General features: G+C 48.2%; 1 protein-coding gene across 2 annotated transcripts in view; it reads right to left on the bottom strand.

Moving 5' to 3' along the window:
* Nucleotides 1-18,591, bottom strand: part of CSNK1G1 (casein kinase 1 gamma 1) — a 100,197-nt gene that overhangs the window by 23,454 nt on the left and 58,152 nt on the right. For both annotated transcript variants that reach the window (XM_035335326.1, XM_035335327.1), the window contains one exon: nucleotides 6,074-6,225. In XM_035335326.1, the coding sequence (XP_035191217.1) occupies nucleotides 6,074-6,225 (152 nt within the window). The remainder of the gene's footprint in view (nucleotides 1-6,073; nucleotides 6,226-18,591) is intronic.

Below are 18,591 nucleotides of genomic sequence, written 5' to 3' on the forward strand. Positions count from 1 at the left end.
GCTGCCTTGGTCCACGGCTGCCCCACACATCAGAGGGTATGTATTTTGTAGGAAGACACTTTGGAAAGGCCGTTTAGATCTATCCATCTGCATGCAGGCTCATGATGCTATAAAAAACATGGCAAAGCTCTCACCAACTCCAGATTTTGTATTAAGGAGCGGCAGTCCGCAGGGGTCACTGCCACACCACCGCAGTGGCCTCACAGCGTGATGGCAGCAGACTCGGGGGCCTGCTCCGACTGCGAGCTGGGGTCGGCCGGCAGACCCCAACTGCTGGCTGTTTCTTGCTGAATCTGGATGCATCCTCAGCTCTCAAACTCATCTCTCTCTTTTTCTTTCCAGATCTTGGATGCCTGCCTGGCTGAAGGCTCCACGTGCCCGGATCTGACAGCCCGGGTGCCATTTCAGGTACCTAAGTACATTTGCCAAGACAAAACAAACGAAGCTCTTTAATTCTGCAGGGAGTGAAATCAGAGCCTCGTCCCTGCAGGGGCATGTGCGATGACTCTGTCCTGCTCCCAGAGGTTTATCAGACACCTTGTTTTGAAGGAAAACTTGCTTCACCGTTTGCAAAGAAGTAACAGGCAGAAGGGGGCAGCTCTCCTAATGAAAACAAAGTTTGGCACAGGGAGGACAGGTGACAGGAAAAAACTGACCGCAGGTGCCTCGGTCTTAAGAAAAAGATCAGGACTGTTAAAAGGCTCTTCAAAGAAGGTAACAGCACGTGTTACAGTTCCCCTCCTCTCTCATTTTAAGTAGTGATTTATTTCAATGTACTGAGAAAATGGGTTCCACGGCTAAGAGCCATTATTTCTAATCAATTACAGGATGATGCAGAACAGAGCAGATGCTCTGCACTTCAGCCATTCTTCACGCTTTGAATCACCTACATGACACATCAGCAGGTCTGAAGACAAAAAGGTATGTGGGGAGGCAATTCAAATTAAGATGCAACCCTTAAAATGGGGACAAAGGGTTTCCTAGCCTCTCCATACATAACAAGCTTTCAAGCGTAGCCTGACTACCTCATTTGATTTGCCTCTGCTACCGGAGAAGCCCAGTTGTTGAAACAGACAACAGCAATTACACAACTGTGAAAAAAAGCCTTTTTTTTTTTTTTTTTTTTTTAATTGACAGCAAGTTGCTCTGGCCAGGACTACAATCTGGATGGCTGAGATGTCCGCTGAAACAATACACTCCAGCAGCACAGAGATATTTATGTACCTGCCTTTTTTGCTCCCATCACACAGACACACACGCTGTCGGGTCTTTCATTGTCCTTTATTTCCATCTGCCTGGACACCTCCTGATGTGCTGCTGGAAAACCACACGCAGCCAGGGATGGCTGAAAGAGGCTCTCCACGTCAGAAAAATGCTTCCTGAAGCAGCCTCAGTGCTTTATTTGCTGTGACAAGATGCGTGCCCTCCTTATGTCTGCTGGGGATGGGGAGCTGGTGCCTATCCGTGCTGCATCTCCCCTCCAGGCTTGCTGAGAAGAACCGTGCCGCTGCAGCAGCTGCTCCCCAGAGCACGGCCTTGGCCCAGACATGGTGCAGCTGAAGGAGAAGAGGTCAGTGCAAGAGCTGAGACTGGCGTGAGTTCCCAGGCCTGAGGTGGGACGGAGCAGAGCCACGGTGCCCACCGGTGCGTGTCTGAGCTATAGGCTCTGGTATCTGCCTGTTTGTCCTTCCACATACAGACAGGCCACCGCAAGAGCTCATACTAATGCTTGGAATTGCTTTTACGCTGAAAAACAGGGACTGTAAAGCAGCGTTAACATCTGCTCTGTTATTTGAACAATCATGAGAACAGGCTATGGCATTTTATCTTAGGGCAAAGGAACAGTAATGGTGTGTGGGAGATTCTGCTTGTGACTTATAGCAGGATTTCCACATCCACAGCTGGCTGGGTTACTCAGGGGGCCATCTCTGGAGCCACAAATATCCATTTCAGATATCAGAGAACCCCCTGGGAGGGGAGAGCATCCCCTGGCACACAGTAGGACCCCTGGCCTGTGGCTGAGAAATGCAAGGATATTTGTGACATATAACCAGATGCCAAATAAAACCATGCTTTTATTTTCCTTTTCACGTCAAGGAGAACTGTGATAAACCCTCTTTATTCCAAAAAGTAGCTGCTGATCATCTGATCTTGCCGTCAGTCTTCTCTGTACATCCTCATGATAAATCTCAGCCCTTCTTCTGCAGATCACCTGCTTGAATACAGATCAGATCAGCAGAGATTAGAAATTCTTCACGTTTAATGGCCATAGTTTGATGGTCACCGGTCACTTTTCACCACAACTTGGTCTAGGTCGCAGCCAGAAGTAGCTGCACAATGCCTGACACAAGGGGCCTTGCGCTCCTTGGCTCCGACAGGGAGCACGTACAGCAAGGGTGAAAATCACGTTATTCCTGACAAATTGAGTTGTCAATGCAGCATCACAGATGTTGGATGCAGCCAAGAGTGAAAAATCGAAGCCAGAATAAAAAGTGTTCTTCCCCAGCCCGATCACTGGGTCAGCTCTGCAAAGCTAAGACCACTTCTGCTTTACAGGCTTTGGGGACTGACATCAGTGAACCCATTTTTAACTCCCATGTGTTGCGTAGCTAAGGAACGTCAGCCACTCGATCTGTGCAGCTGCACGTGGAGGACGAGATTCCCATTTGATTCACTTACAGAGCAAAGTGAAGCATCATGAATGCACAAGTGACAGGAGTAACAGAGCTCCAAAACTTCCACTGGGGAAGGAAAAGCAGAGGAGGACTCCTTTGACACAGGTTTTCACTGAGATGCGTGAAGCAGTGAATTAGGCTAAGAAAAAGTGCTTCTGGTTCCACCAAGCTGTGCTCGCTGAGCTGCTGCCACAGCTCCGAGCACAGCACACGCCCACCAGAAAAACACCCAAGACTAGTGACAAACCTGAGGGCTGTGTCTCATCCCCGGCCGAGGCGGACTTCCCCACTGTGTCATCTGACCAGAAAATACTCCAGAGGGGTTCTCCTTTTTCTTTGAAGATTCATCATTATCCAGGCTCTATCTCCCTCAGCCAGCAGTCTTCTTGACATGAAACCAAGTTTAAATTCTCCCTTCATCTCGAGCTGTACTCCTTAAAACCATCACCAGGTGTTTGTTTCTCCTAGAGGGCTTTTCTTTCTCCTACAATCTGTGGAGTTAAAGGGTTCTACCCAGCCCTGAGCTGCTGCCTGTCAAGCTAAGACCAGCCAAGCATGTATGCTTATTAAAAAAAACAAACAAACATATTTCGTGTATGCCTCTGGTTAAAAATTGACCACTGGACACAGGAAAAGGAGATGGAGTGCCGTCACACTGCGTTCAATCTTCCTTCCTACCTTTAGCATCCAGCATAAGCACGGATGAGTTGGAGACGTGCTGTGCAAAGCGGTCAGGCTGCTGGGGGAGCGTGGGGAGAAGGGAGCTGAAGGGGAGGTGGAAAGCAGCAGCTGGCTGCTGCCGGGCTGAGCCTGCAGCAGGGAGCACGCAGACAGCAGAGGAGGGACTGGACCCCCTGTGGTCATGGGGAGAAAAGCGAGGGGAGAAAATAATAGGGGACAGAGGAGTGCACACTGTTATTATCCCACTAGCTCAGGGACAGCATGCTTTTACTGCAGAAACCTGCTGTGAACTAGCAAAGGGAAGAATGACACATGCTGCTGCTGCTCCACATGTGCAAAATTATCCACAGTACACCTCTCCTTCCTCCCCGCCAGAAAAGACCAAGCCCAAGGCAGGAGAGGCACTGCAAAGGCAGCTCCTGGCACTGGGGACATCTCCAGAGAGCTCCCAGGGCGTTGCAGAGGGGCCTCGCTGACCAGTAACACTGCTTTACCTCTGGGTGGTCTTCCTGGGCTAAAAAACAGTAATTTGATGGCATTTTGTCAAGAATCAAACTGGAACAGCACTGCTCTGTGAAGTCCCTCCCTCCCTGCATCAGGGCAGGTGCTCTCTGCTCTCTGGCTGGTACCAGGCTGCTCACGTTTTTGGAAGTCTCCCTGGACATTTGGCTTTGTTAACGGCCATGTCGAACATCAGAGGAGAGAAATGCTGCTGGTGCAGTGCACTGAATTCTGGCAGTGAAGTTTTATGTCTCCTTGTGACTGAGATTATAATAGCAGCAGCTTAAGCAGCCTTGGCTGGTCAAAAACAACAGCAAAACAATTTATGGAGGCAAAACCACTGAATGTGACATTCAACTCCTTTTATGTCTCCCTCACAATGGAGTGTGACAGAGTGACTGTAATGATTTAGCGTAGGAACTGAGATAAATCCAAGACAATTTTCCCCAAAGCCTTGTGGCTGGAGCGAAGGGCTTTTGTTCCAGTCGAGCAGCAAGTACAAACCCCTTAGGAAAACACTTTGGGGCCAGCTGAGCCCTTGTCCCAGGAAACCTTCCAGGGAAGGAGATGGGGCACGCCTGAAGATGCTAAACGCGTCTCCTTAATGCATGCACTCCAAGCTGGTAGCTCATGAAATCTTCCTGAAAAGACTGAAAAAGTCCTCACGCATCTCCCCAGGGAAAATGGAGAACCGCTGCCTACAGAGAAAATCGGCTCCGTTTGTGATTGCATTTCCTGTCCTTCACCTTGAGCATCCATTTCCCAACCTGGTGTCAGTGTCACGATGAGCTGGCAGGCCAGGCGAGGTCACATCAACAGACGATGCCAGTGAAGACCCTCTGAATACAGAACTAACCTGCAGCCACAGGGCTTGCTAAAAGGCAGAGGGACCCTTCTGTGTCGGTCTCAATTTCCTCAGCGGCCTCACAGAAATAAAGTGACTCCTCCAAGTACTAGGCAATTTCGCTAGCACAACTTTAGGAGATGTAAGTCTGTCAAATTCGACTGACGTAGGTTGTTCCAGCCCAATTTTGCCCTACGTTATATATATGCACTTAAAAATGCACCCATGTTGCTATTCTGTTCCCACTGCTTATGAGAAGGACTACGAGTTTTTTTAAACACTTGCAGAAAAGCTACCCAAAATGGTAATGCTGTTTCTGGAGTGCACCCTCACAATGGAAAGGTTACACGAATTGTATCCAAGGCTTTGCCAGCTGATGCCATTTGATTTAACCAAATACAGAACTCTAAGTTGGTTTTCCAGTGATGAAGGACCACTCAAACCCAACAAAACCAGGCTGCTCGGCCAAGTGAACCCAATACCAGGCCAGCACAGTTCAAACTTGTTCATCTGTGACTAAATTTTCCACTTGAGATTCTGTCGTGGCAAAATTCAGTTTATTTAGAATATCACGCTCTCTGCTCCTTAACACCTCCATCCACAGATCCGGTTACATGAATACATGGTTCTACCTCTGCAATGCCACTTAGGTATCTGCAGGCCACAGGCTGAAAGCCAGCAAGCCAACCCAAAATCAGATGCGACTGGCACAACCCACTTGTGGAAGTCCACTCACATTTAGTATTTTCAATTTTCATGTGTTTCACTCAAACACAGTTCAAAGCTACCCCTTGTAACTAGGCTTCCTTAGGCAAAAAGAGTCTCTGTGATGGTGCCCACAGATCTATCATCTCCCAACTATTATTTTTTAAACACATTGGCCAGTTTTGCCCAAATCTGACCAGGAGAGACTTCAAATGCCGGTATTCTGGTTAAGGACAGCTCAGCTCCCGCTGCCCTGAGAGGCTTCAGACTTTGCGCACCCTGGTAGCACTAAACCAGTAAAACTGGTGGGAGAGTGGGAGGATGCTGTGCTCCCCGTGTCGTGGGTAAGAAATAAGATGTTGTGGGGGATGTCCCGGCAGAGAGGAGGAGCCGGGGTAGGTGCTGTGGCAGAGGCATGCAGGGGACACAGGACAGATCCATAGGAATCCAGCTTCACTGGTTCTGCTGTTCAAGGTTGCTCTGAGCATAAGCTAACCTTCCCCTCCTGAGCAATGGATTTTCCTCTCTTTTCTGGAGGACAACTCTCTCCAGCCAGCAGACATCCCCGAACCTCGCGCTGTGCCAGCCCGACCCTTCGGCGGTGCACCAACGCAGACCTGACACAAGCACAGGTTGTTTCGCGGAGGCTGCCGTGCCTGCTACTCACCAGCTGGATGGCTATCATTAATACCGTCTTCAGAGTGAACGTCCTATCACAGAGGTCAAATAAGTCTTCCAAGCTAGGACCAAGCAGCTCTAGTACCATGGCGTTGTACTTTCCACACGGTCCGAAGTAATAAACCTGGGGAAGCCCTTCAGCTGGAAGAATATGAAAAGAATTGAAATCAGTCAACGTTAATTCCCCTCCTCCTGGGTGTAAGTCTTTTGCTGTGCAGAGCCTTTGTTTTTACCTCTCGAGTGTCCTTTCTGTTTGATCTCACCCAGTGAGCAAATAAGTTTCAGCATGTCCCATGAACAAACCAAAGGCCAAATCAGTGCAGGCTTTGCTCAGCTACACCCCTGAACAAAGGGATTTCAAAGCACTAACACGACCACATGAAAGCGTCTAGCTTCGGCAGCACAAAGGCTTGGGCCTCGTGTAACAGGACAAGGAGTTCCCTGCATTGCCCTAACAGCAGGCAGGGCACAACCCGAACATGGGCCTGACTTCTGCGATGAGGGGCAGAAGATGACAGCCCTTGCAGAACATCAGGCACGTCCAGAAAAGGGCAGCTTTTTAAACAAAGCTAATCCATTGTTGTTACTCAGCACAATCTTACGTAAAGTTTACGTGTATTACATTCATAAGAAAGGAAAACAAAAGTTTTCCATTAAAAAAGAGCGAAGGTTTGGATTTTCATTCATCACCACATAAAAATAAACAAGCGCAGTCATTAAGCATATGTGTAAAACATTTTGCTAAGCTGCACGCAGAACTCGGCACAACTGGTAGGAGTCAGAGCCCACCCTTCCCACCTAACAGCTCAGCAAAGGATTTCTCAGCAACAGCATGCAATATTTATGCCCAGCCGACAGCGTCTTTGTGCCGACTGGCTTTCTGAAAGGCAAAGGCAAAAAACAGTCTGTGCCTGAACGCTCACCGAGCCGCACAGCACTGCCCGGATTACCTTTTAGTCAAAAAGAAAAGTCAGACCAGCCCACAGAGGGGAGGAGACAGCGCACAGCTAACTGCAAATTTTTCTAATCAGCATCTAGCACAGGCGCTCAGCCTCCTGGCATCAGCCTCAAGCTGTGCATCAGACTTTCTTTGTCAGCGTACTTCCAGCCTGTGTCTCATAAGCACTTCCAAAGCACAGTGGAAGGATTTTAATTTGGAAATACACGTCTTTGTCCTATGTCAAAACACCATCTTTGCTTGAGCGCATGGAGGTACAGTGCCCTGCTGTGTGGTGCAATGGCTGAGCGCAGGGAGCACTGCAACGCACGCAGCCTGTTTGCACAAAACAAGTTCCTTGGAGGTCCCTAAAGCACGGGGCCTGAAAGGACGGCGTTTATAAACTTCATCGCACGCTTTGTTTACATAAGAGAAAGGGAAACACCAGAACTGGAGATGTCAGAACCACAACAGCTCTACCCCTGCTGCAGGTTCGGAAAGCCAGGTAACCCGCCCAGTGGCACTCATCAACCCACCAACACAAGGAATGTGGCACCGAGATTACCAAAGCTTAAACACTGCAGAACTTACAGTCTCATAAATTACTCAAAAAGAACAAAATACGGCATGACAGAGACTACTGTAGGATGGTTTTAATCTCGTTAAATCACATGCTTGGGGAATCATACTAGGCATCAGTCGTCAGGACGCATTAATGAGGTATTACAGAGTACTGCAGGAATTCCCAGTCCAGCCCGAGTTCATGTCCTGCGTAAAACATTTACCCAGACTGGCACTGGCAATCCCAGCCTGGGAGGCTGCTGCTCTTAACAGAGCTTTGCATTTTAGTGAGCATTAACAGCAGTGAGGTCCTCTGAGAAAACGGGGCTCTGACACAGAAGCAATTCAGAAAGCAATGATGGGATGTGACCCAGGCAGCTCTAAACCATTTTCAAATACCCCAAACAAACATAAATGATAATTTAATGCCATCAGCTCAGTGCTGAAGGCTTGAACAACTGCAATAGATCTTGAAGTAGCTTACAGAGAGCCATCACGTTTTCAGTAAAACCTGATGAGGACTTACCTACATTACTTTGTAAACAGGACTAAACGCACAGAGGACTCCGAATTGGAACAAACCTGTATTTCAGCACCAAAAAAAGCAGCCAAAACAGCAGACAACCACGACAGAATTGCTGTTTTGTTTTCAAAAACAATCTCTAATACTAAAAATCATCTACTTTTTAGAAAATAATAGAATATTCTATGAGGAGTTCAAAGTGAGACCATTATAAATTCAAGTTGTCTATACACTGAGTACTTTACCACAATTTCTACATCAGGAGAACAGTCTTGAAAAGTGCAAATCAGGAAGGAAACCACTCAGGCAGGAGTGTGCTAATTACGGAATAGCAGAGAGTAAAATTACAGAAAGGCTCTTAAGGAAGGCAAAGAATCCCACTCCCAGAGCAAGGGGAAAAGGAATAAATTTACTGCCTTACTTGGTAAAGAGAGTTCACTGCAATTAAAATTAAATTCCTACTGGACACAAGAACCAGGAAGATAGATTACAGCAAGACCCAGAAGACGGCGATTTCACGTGGGAAAGGAAGCAACGCAGCCACTTAGTGCTCTCTGGGGTCCCAGCCCCTCGAGTTTGCCTCACCATCAGCTGCGAGCGCTTTGAGCCACGAGCCTGGAGCACCCTGCCCAGCCTCCGCAGCAGGATAAAGCCTCAGGAAGGCTCTGCCCTAGGTGGGAGCTCCTGCAAGGTGAAGCTGTAGCTAAGAACATTAAAAAAAAAGCATCTTAAGTGCCAGCCTACAGAGCACATTATTAGTTCCAGGCACATTTTAAGGGTTCGATTTTTCTCTGAGGGTTTTGAGCAGCGCTGCTGCCAGCTCTGCAGTCAAGAACTTACAGAGTGGCTTTGCTAGAACAAAAATGCCGCGAAGCATCTCTCCTTTCCAGAGGGCGTTTGGAGGAATCTGCCCCGGGCTGCATCGCTCACGCATCCTGGCTCCAGAGGAGCATCGCTGGCCGGCCTTTTGGGGTCCCCCAGCCCAAGCCAGGGCTCCTCGGCTTTGCACCCACGATAAAGTTAGGAGGAAGGCAGGGTAACGCAGCCTCGGCTCACTCAAACGTAAGTCGATATGCAGTATCTTTTTAGGAAGGGGCAAGGCTGGAAGCAGAAGTTTTGGTATTAATGGTGCCTGCTACCTGCAGGGCCTGAGCAGGCCAACCGGGCTAGATGGCTTCAGGGTGGTCCTCGGCAAGTTTAAGACAGAGGCACCTCTGAACCAATTCTTCCTACAAACCAAGGAAAATCTATGCAGAATTTAATTTAATGAGAGCTCAGTTGTGTAATTCAGAGTGTAGCCTGGCTCTATTTCAGTAACAAGCAACGTGTCCTGATCCCCCCAAGTCCATCGCCTCAGGAACCTCACAAACATCACCCACAGATCTGTAAATACTGGAGAAGAACTTTTTAACAAGAGATTGATCGAAGGACGAGTATCTTTTGTCTGGGCAGTCAAACTTGAGGTTTTTAATGCAAAGCAGTGGTGCTGGCAGGGGACTGGAAAGGTCGAGGGAAGAGGCTGTGCTGTGAAGCAGCCTGTCCTCGGTGAGCACGCCTGGAGTCGAGTGCAGCATGAAAAGCCACGGGCAGAGCAGAGACTTATTGGGAGGATTCAATGATACAACTCAACACTTCAGATACAAACCATGACCACTTTAACCCAATTAATGCATGAAATAACTTCTAAACAAGTCGTTTCTCCATGGCGCCAAACAAGACCAACACATTAACACAAGAAAATCCAGGCATGACACGTGCAGGTTCTCCTCTGGAGAAAAAAGCAGCCTGTTACAGTTGAGAAGTCATTGGAATTCGTTTAACGGCTTCAGTTGTGCTGCTGAGTGGTTTGGCTTGACAGTTTGTAAGAGGTCCCACTCCACCCTTGCTCTCGCGGAAAGTTTATCAACGCAATAAACAGACTGATCACTGCGCTGGAATCCACAGGCAAATTCTGCTATTTCAGCAGTGCGGTGTCTTGGAAGAAATTCAAGCTGAGCGCAGCGAAAACCTAGCATAGCATTTCGGAGATTAAAGCTTCATTGCTGGAATGAGAGCAAACGCAGACATCAAAGCCCAAACTCAAGCTCTGCCACCACCGCGCTCCCGCGCTGCCACGCGACTCCAGCCCTGGGTTTCCCAAGGGCTGCACAGCTCCCGAGGGCTGCCACCAAAAGGGACAGGCGGAGGAGCGGGGCAACGCGGATGGGACCAACAGCCCCAGAAACTCATCCGACATTCGGCATGCTCCAACAAGCCGCGTCAGACCAGGCGTCAGCTGTGCAAGCCATGCGGGCAGTCCGAAGCGGCTTCCAGCGCCAGTTATGAAATGGGAATGGCAGAGATGCCAATCAAAGGATATGCCCGAGGGAAATCTGATTTTGTAGCATCTGCTCCACGTGGAAGGCACGGAAAGCAGAAACCATCTGCTGTGAATACAAAGAACACGTACTGATGCTCTCAGAGCAAAGAAAAAGCCTAGTGCAACAGTGAGCAACCTAAACTGTGCCCAAGAAGAGGTGAGCACAGAAAGCTACACGTGGCATCTACATCAGCTGAGGTGCAAAACCTGAGTCCCCATCCACCAGTTCAACAGGAAACAGCCACATTTCATAAAAAGTGAACAAAACTGTTAGCTTCTGAATCACCATTTTTTTTCTCCCATTGTAAGTTGGCTTACGCTGCCCTTCGATGTCGTGTGGCCAAATACCGAGGAGCTGAGGTCTTCAGCTTCAAGAGCAATTACAGCTTGATTCCTTTACTAAGGTTCATACAGGCTTCAAAACTGAAAACTATCGCGGGGCGGGGCACTGCTAAGAAAGCCCAAATGTGATACCCAGAGACAGAGGGAAGGGGGAGCAATCCAACGTCAAGCGGACGGCTGATGCTCCGTGCAGGAACGTGCTCTATGTGAGCGGCAAGAACAAGTCTTCATAAAAACTCACCCAGAGGCACAACAGTCCCCCTGCAGCATTAACGCACAAAAGGTTCTGCAAGATTTTAAAGCAGCACTGATGAATAGGATGTAGATTGTCACAGAATTCTCATTCAGAGCAAAAAGGTTTATTTTTACAAATCACAGAACACAAAATTACACGATAAACAGCATAAATAGCAACTGTGCGAGAGCTGAACATTTATAGCTAAAATTAAACATGTTTCAAACAAATTAAACAAATTGCTTTAGAGTAGTCAACCCATTTAAGCTGATTACACTAATGAGGATCTACCCTTCTCTTAATTTTCAAATCAGAATAACATCCTAGCCGAAACAGAAGCTTTGCTATCAACATCAGCTGGGCCAAGATCTCTTCTTTTAACCTCTTGAAACACACCCTGCAGCAGCAGCTTGAAATTTACCCCAGTACGTTGGTTACCAGGCTAACGAGCCACGTTCTGCAGGCTGAAATTACAAAGGCTCATTCTGACCTTCCGGTTTCTGAAGGATCTACTTAAAAAATAGAGGTGAAAAATTAAGATAGATTTGTTACTTGGAATAAAGTTGTCTCAAAGGTTTTTCATACACTTGATGGTAGGTTTCGTGGATGTCTTGTATCCAAGTAGGACTGCAAAGGCTTTTCAGTACAGCCCCTCACCGAGGCTGCTTCCGTTTCAGGACTGAAACAAAGCTTTGGGCAAAAAATAAAAATAGAAAAGAGCACACGTTGCTTGTCTTTAGCATGTTTGAGTGTCATCAGAGCAATCACTACCAACGGCGGATGAAATTATGCTGAATGCTTTCATTCCCTGAAGTCAGCAGCAGGTACTTTGCTGTGTCCATGACAACACACTGATGAAAATTTTGGAATATGCCAAAAGCTGGCCACAGGACACTCAGCGAAGCCGCACTGATTTAATGCCCGATTTCCGTGCGTGGGCTGCAGGACACATGTGGCTGCAGACCAGGTCGACCTTGGGGAAGCAGCTGAAAAGCAGCCCCAGAGAGCCCTCACATGGATCCGAGTGCTCGGAGGGACCAGTGGCTAAAGAGGAGGTGGAAACACCGCAGCCACAACACGGCCTGAGCGGGATTTCCACCGACAGTCTGCGTTTGGACCTCAGTGACAGCAATGAGGAGATTGAGACATGGCAGCGTGAAGCACACGCCGTGTACATCCACAGCTTTCTGGAAAGACCAATTTGGAGTGCTGTTGGCAGACAGAAGCAGGTCCAGACTTAGCTAGTGCCCCTCCCTCTTCACGCCAGCCTCCAAGTTCCTCTGCAAGAGAGGGATGGGGAACTTTTGTTGCAGAAGTTTCAAAGCCCAGGAAGAAGGCTATAAGCCTGAAACCAATTAGCCAGCAAGACAAAGGCAAGGCTTTCAAATGACAGCAACTTGAACCTTCCTGGCTTTCAGTAACGAGCAAGCAATGTTAAGGGCTCCTCACAACCTAACTCCCTTCAAGCTGTCATTAGGTCCCTCAACATCACCTCTTTCCAGCACGGTTATTTAGAAAAATCAGCTGTGTGTTCGTTGTGGTTCACTCTTCAAGCTCAAGTGATTAAAAGTAAATGTGTAACTGAGCCGAGAACAGGCAGCCTTTCAACCTGAACTGCTGCAGCAGAGAATCATTAACTGTAAGGACTGAAAGATACCCAAGTCCTGAGAGTCTAGGAAAAGGAAGTCAACACACTGCTTTAAAAATTGCCTATTTTTAGCCCAGTAATATCCAATTCAGCTGAAGAGGCTGCAGTGGATGAAGCTTTTGCTCATGCTGCTAACCCAAGGAAAGCCTGCAGTAGCCCGGGTTTAGCCCAGGAGCACACTGACTCCAAAGGGATGTGCTGTAAAAGTCTTCCACAAGACAGGATGAAGCCTTGTGAGTTTTCTTACGAACAGATCTCCTACATCTCCTAAACCTCCTGTCGGTGTTGCTGCTGGTCGCCTCAGGCCATTTCTTTGCAGGAAGATCACATTTGGTGAAGCCCAGACCCGTGGCCACGTGGCACTGCTTTAAGAGCCCGGCTGTAGGAGCCAGTGAAACCTCTCATTGACAGGTGAAACTAAACTGCTCAGACCAAAAAGTCTGGGTGACAAGGATGGTGATCCAGTCACCTGCAAAGATCCCACCAGTCAGATCTTCCCCTCAAGCCGAGTCCTTACAATACCTAGCGAAGTGCTCGATACGCCATTCGTCACTAGGCACTTGCTACAAGCACGATCAAGTGCTCTTAATCTCTTCAGGAAATTTAAAACATGATAAATGGTTTAATTAAGATTCTCATTTTAACCTCCTTCATTCCTCAGAGGTACACCCTTAATGGGAACAGCCTGGGGTGGAGAGAGCTCCCTGCTCCCCTCCCGCTGCTCTGATGGAGATCACAGAGGTGACCGACCTTGCCTGGGAATCGTGAGTGCTTTCAGCCCAGCTTAGGGCTGCAAAGCTTCTGGATTGTTTCCCTGCCCTCCTCAGCTTCAATACACTGCTTTGAGAGCCCCGATTTATCCTTCATTCACTTATCTGAACAGGGAGAAGAGCAACCGGACCTGCCCAGAGCATCCTCATCTCCTGCCACCTTCCTTGTTTGGCTCCTCAGGGAGAAGGGCACTTGGCAAAGTGAGAACCCACCCAGAAGTGAGAGCCCACCCAGCTCCCTCACCCACAGCCTACCAAGGAAGGCACCCCAGGCGGCTGCTGCTAAGACAAGCCACCTCCTCGAAGCTCGACTGGCCTTGGTGCTGGCTTTCTCTGTTCCCAGCCCCATTTATTCTAGACATCACAGTAACACAGAGCTCAAACTGCTCCCCCTGCTCCAGATGTCATCTCAGCAGCCCTTTTACAGCACCATTACGAGCTCCTCTTATTCATGTTCCCCCCAACATCCCCATGTTCTGTTTGCTCCGACTGCTGCCAGACACCAAGCTCTCAGCTTTCTGCAACATCTTTTTCCTGCTTCAGTTGGGCAGTGAATCATCTCCTTTCTAGCAAATGTGAAATGCCTTAGGTGCTGCTGCCCAGCAGGAGTGGCTGCAGCAGGACTTGCTGCTTGGCTGCAGCAGAGAGCCCATGGGGAACAGAGCAAGGGAAAATGTCCCAAAACCATAGTTTGACCAATTCCCCATCCCCTGACGATCACAGAGCAACCAAGCCAGACGCTTTTGAAGGGAAGAGATAGCACTCAGAGTTACAGCAGTCGTGTTCGAGCCACCAGCAGACAGAACCGCTTCCATCTTAACGTGTTTGCGAGTAAAGTGTGGCTGCTACACAGACTTCAAAGACTCCAAATTAATTCCAGAAAGCCAGCAGATTCTGTGCCTCTTCTCAGGACATACAGGATGTATTGAGTCCCTGCTGTGTTTTGAGTAGCTTGTGTTTGAATCTACAAAAAAAAAAAAAAGGTATGGGAAAAGGAACAGAAGAAAAACAGACATGGGAAGGACAGAAGGAAGAACATATTTGTTCTTGCTGCTGGTATAAATCCAAACAATTTAATTTTACTTCAGTTACAGAAAAACAATTTTCACAATCGTTGTGTTATTAACATGGGGCAGCATTTCGTTTTCCTGGAGTCGTACAAGCTGGTTTCCTGATAACATGGCTAGACTCTATTAAACAACTCTTCACATCCCCAAAGAAGCAGTTTTACCAGGAGTACCCAGAGGATGCTCAAATTTGTATTCATAAAGTCAAATCCAGCCGTACAGTAAAACCAACACTTTTTGCTCAGCCTTTGGCTACCGCAAGCGCTCACCTTTCAAAGCCTTGCAGAAGTTCAAAGCCAGTTGCACCGATCACCCAGCTAAAACAAACTTTTCCTGAGATTATTTCAAACAGATACAACGCACAGTAAGAGAGTTCTGCCCAAACGCTATCAGCACGGCATTAGACGACTGAAGTACACCAGCACTTGGCCAAAAGACAGGGAGGAGAATTAGCCCTTGCTGGGAAGGCTAAGCTGCAGGCAGACTTTCAAATCTGTTACGCACAAAATTTACCCCAAAACACCTGTCTGTGGGCAGGTTTATTTAGCTGTAGTAAACTACAGACAAGTGAAACTGTTTCAGTTCTTTACAAAGACAAAAGCACAACACAATGACCTGCTTTTTTGGCAAGTTTCGGGAGACCAAATTCCACATTTCACCTCCAGGGCTCAAGGGAAATGACTTCACTCAGACCTCCACAATACTGCTGCATTTTATGCTGCTAAACTCATTGCACATTCTCTTGTTCCAGCAACAGCAGCAGCTGGCACATAAGGCAACAGCTCAGCAGGAGGATCAAAACACTAGAATTTTAGAATGGTTATGTTAAACCACCCCAAAACGTTCTGGCTTAAGTTAATTACCTACCTTTTCCCACGTACCTGCAAACACAGGGACATGGATGGAAGAAAACCTCAAAAGGTTTAACTTCATGTAATTATTGCTCTACCTTCACGTTCCAGTCTGCGTCGCCTTCTGGGGTTCCTTCTGTACTCAGCGGAGCCTGTGGCTGTGCTGAAAGGCGTGAGGAGCTGTGGTGCTGCCGTTTCTGAACTTCTTGCAGGTTAAGTGAAGGGTTACAGCAGCCTGCTGAGGGCAGTGGGATTCGCACAAAAAGCTCTCGTGCAATTAAAATACAGCCACATAGTGAATCAGCTTCCAGGCTGTTTTGAAGCTCCCATACAGCAGAGAAAGGTCACTTTGCAGATCGCTAGGATCCAACCATCAAAATTACCTCCAAAGCCTCTCTCTGAAGCCATCCAAAGCCGAGAGCCTACACAATAGCACTTAAAAGGAACACAGCAGTTCGGTGGCCACGGTGTCACACCTTGAACACAACGCTACGGCCACGGGCAGCAGCTCAAAGCCCTTTCATCACCAGCTACAGCCACATCACAACGCTTCTGCCTTCAAGGCGCCACCGTGCCACCTCCCGCTGTGCCAACGGCCACGCGCTGGGGGAGTTCTGCCCTGCTGGTGCAAACCCGGATCACGTCTGTGATGACTGACTTGGTTCTGCTGGTTAGTAGCATAGAAACAGTTTGCTGTTTTTCCTTTGCTGTGCAATTCTGGCATTGGAACAGCTCTAGCTGCTGGAAGGGAATAAGCAGCAAGCTTTGGCTCCTTTGTTTTCAAGGGGAGTTAAGACAACTAAGGGCATCCTCTGTTGACTGTACTCTACGCTTTGAGAACAAGTTATGTGCATTATGTCACGTATAAGCTACAGGTTACTTAACAGAGCTTCTGGGCTGCAAGAGAGCGCTCAGCTGCACGCAGATCTAACTTCAGAAGTACTGGCAAGGAAGAGGCTACTCAATCCCGGGGAGATGAAAACTGCTAAGAAAGCAGCAATAATAAAATACCTCTGCTGAATCGCTCCTCTGCTGTCCAGAGAAACATTTTGATTTGACCCCACCAAACCCCAGGTGGGGTCTGCCCTTCAGCAGCTCATCTCCCCTGGAGACTGTCAGCGGGAGGCTGAGCTCCTACTGGCGCCTACTTCCTCCCCATCCGCATGCCAAAAACCTGTCGTGTGAGTGGGGTGAGACTTTAAGCTAACAGCGTGCCGGCCAGCTGCAAAACAGGGTGACACTGCTGCTGCCTCGCGGTGCGACCGCAGAAGGAATTTGACAGCTTAAATCACAGCTCAGCTCCAACCCACGTCTCCGCGCAGTGACCAGGAGCTGTTCTAGACAGGATGGTACAGCAACATAAGGCAAAGCTGGCATGTACGAGCAGCATCAGCGGCTGATCCAACAACATTTGGTTCTTGGATGACAGCTCAGACAGGTCCAGGGGGACAGGCTGGGTGGCATTGCTGGCAGCTGTGCAGCTCGGCCACATGCATCCTCCTGTGCCAGTGTTGCCATCAGCGCTGCTTTATTGCAGGACCCAACAGAGCAACTGACTGAAAGGCCAAGAGATTGACGTTCGCTCCTGCAATAGCATCAAACTAGTAGGTGATGGATGCTGAGAGTCAAGCACACCGAAGCTGTCCACAACAATTCAAAAGGTTGGCATTCATCAGTCCCACTGTACAAACAGTTGTGGTTTTTGAGGGGAAAAAGGAATCTGTCAGATCAGTAGGTAAGTGTTACCCACTCAGCCCTCTAAGACTGGTGGAAAGCCTCCCAACCCCTCCTATTACGGAAGGTTCTCCTGCAGAACAAATTCAGATGCACTAAATAATACAATACTGCCAGGTATTGTGTCATTGCTTCACCGTAAGATAGCTGAGTACAAGCGGGTGAGAAAAGAGTTCTGAAGGAAAAATGATGCCCCTTTCAGACAACAGCTTTATGGAGCCACAGCCCCCACGCAGGGCAGACCTCGCTGACCAGTCTGCTGTCATAGCTTGCAGATGCAGGGCAGAGTCAACGGCTCCTCTTTTAGAGATGGGAGGAGGAAGAGGAGGATAGTTTGACTGGCAGGCAGGGCAGAGCTTGGAAATGCAAACTCCAAACCAATATGGGAAGGGATCCCACTAAACTGGGGATTGAATCCAGACAGTACTCAACCCTGGCTCTCCAAAAAACGGATTTGTTTTTACAGCTGTGTACCTCAAACATCTCACGAGCCCAGCCGGATCGCTGCAGCAGCTGAGCAAGCAGCACATCGCACACCCTGGCTGTCCAGGCTGCCTGTCCGTCAGAGCAACCTGCGGAGGCATCTGGATGACTTGGCAGAGCCTGGCTGTGACAGATTTATGACCACCGTTGCAGGCACGTCGGGCTTCGAGGAAAAACTGTCTGCAGGAAGGGCATTGCTCAGCTTCCCAGCACGCTGCCCTTCCCAGCCTCCCCCCTGCCTGCGCTGCATGGTGTCGCTGGGCTCTGGTTTGCCATTACTGCAACGAATACCGGAAGAGTAGGAGATGCATCAGGACTTTCTGAAATATAGAAAGGAAACTGCCCTAATCTCATATTCAAATATTAATGGCCTTGCTGTAAAAGCATCCGATAGCTTCCAATTGACAAAGCCTAAATTTAGACCAAGGAAGTTAAAACTTCTGATGTTAAAAGAGATGCTGAAGTGTGCATGTTCAGTAAGCCCTTCCTAGCAATGCAACTGCCACATTTTAAATATATATATATATATATATATATATTTAGACAGCAAAATGTTATACCTCAGAGATCAACAGCAAGCCTGCTTTGAAAGCAGGCAGGCTGTAGCTGGGCATGTTACAGTACTCCACTGCGTTTCATTTTGCAAATCAAAAGCTCTGAAGTCAGTGATCCCACAGGCCCAGAATTTCATTGGACTTCCCTGACTTTATAACAAACACATACAAATGGCTGGAGATGTTGATCGTCACTCTTCAAGGGCACAGCTAACCTTGTCAGGGACCTCTGTATGTTGCCCATTGTTTAAACAAACTAATTTTCAATTGAATAAAAAACATACCTGGCACCTCAGACTTATCTTCAATGGCAAGCTTCTTTGCAACACCCCGCAAGATTTGAGAACGAAGGTACAAGAGTTTTTGCTTGCTGCTAGAAAACAAACCCTACAGCTTAAAAGTACAGCTTAGTGTCTGTGCCAGGGATTTGAAATAGGGAACTG

The sequence above is a fragment of the Oxyura jamaicensis genome, chromosome 10, assembly GCF_011077185.1.
Source record: "Oxyura jamaicensis isolate SHBP4307 breed ruddy duck chromosome 10, BPBGC_Ojam_1.0, whole genome shotgun sequence".
Lineage (NCBI taxonomy): Eukaryota > Metazoa > Chordata > Aves > Anseriformes > Anatidae > Oxyura > Oxyura jamaicensis.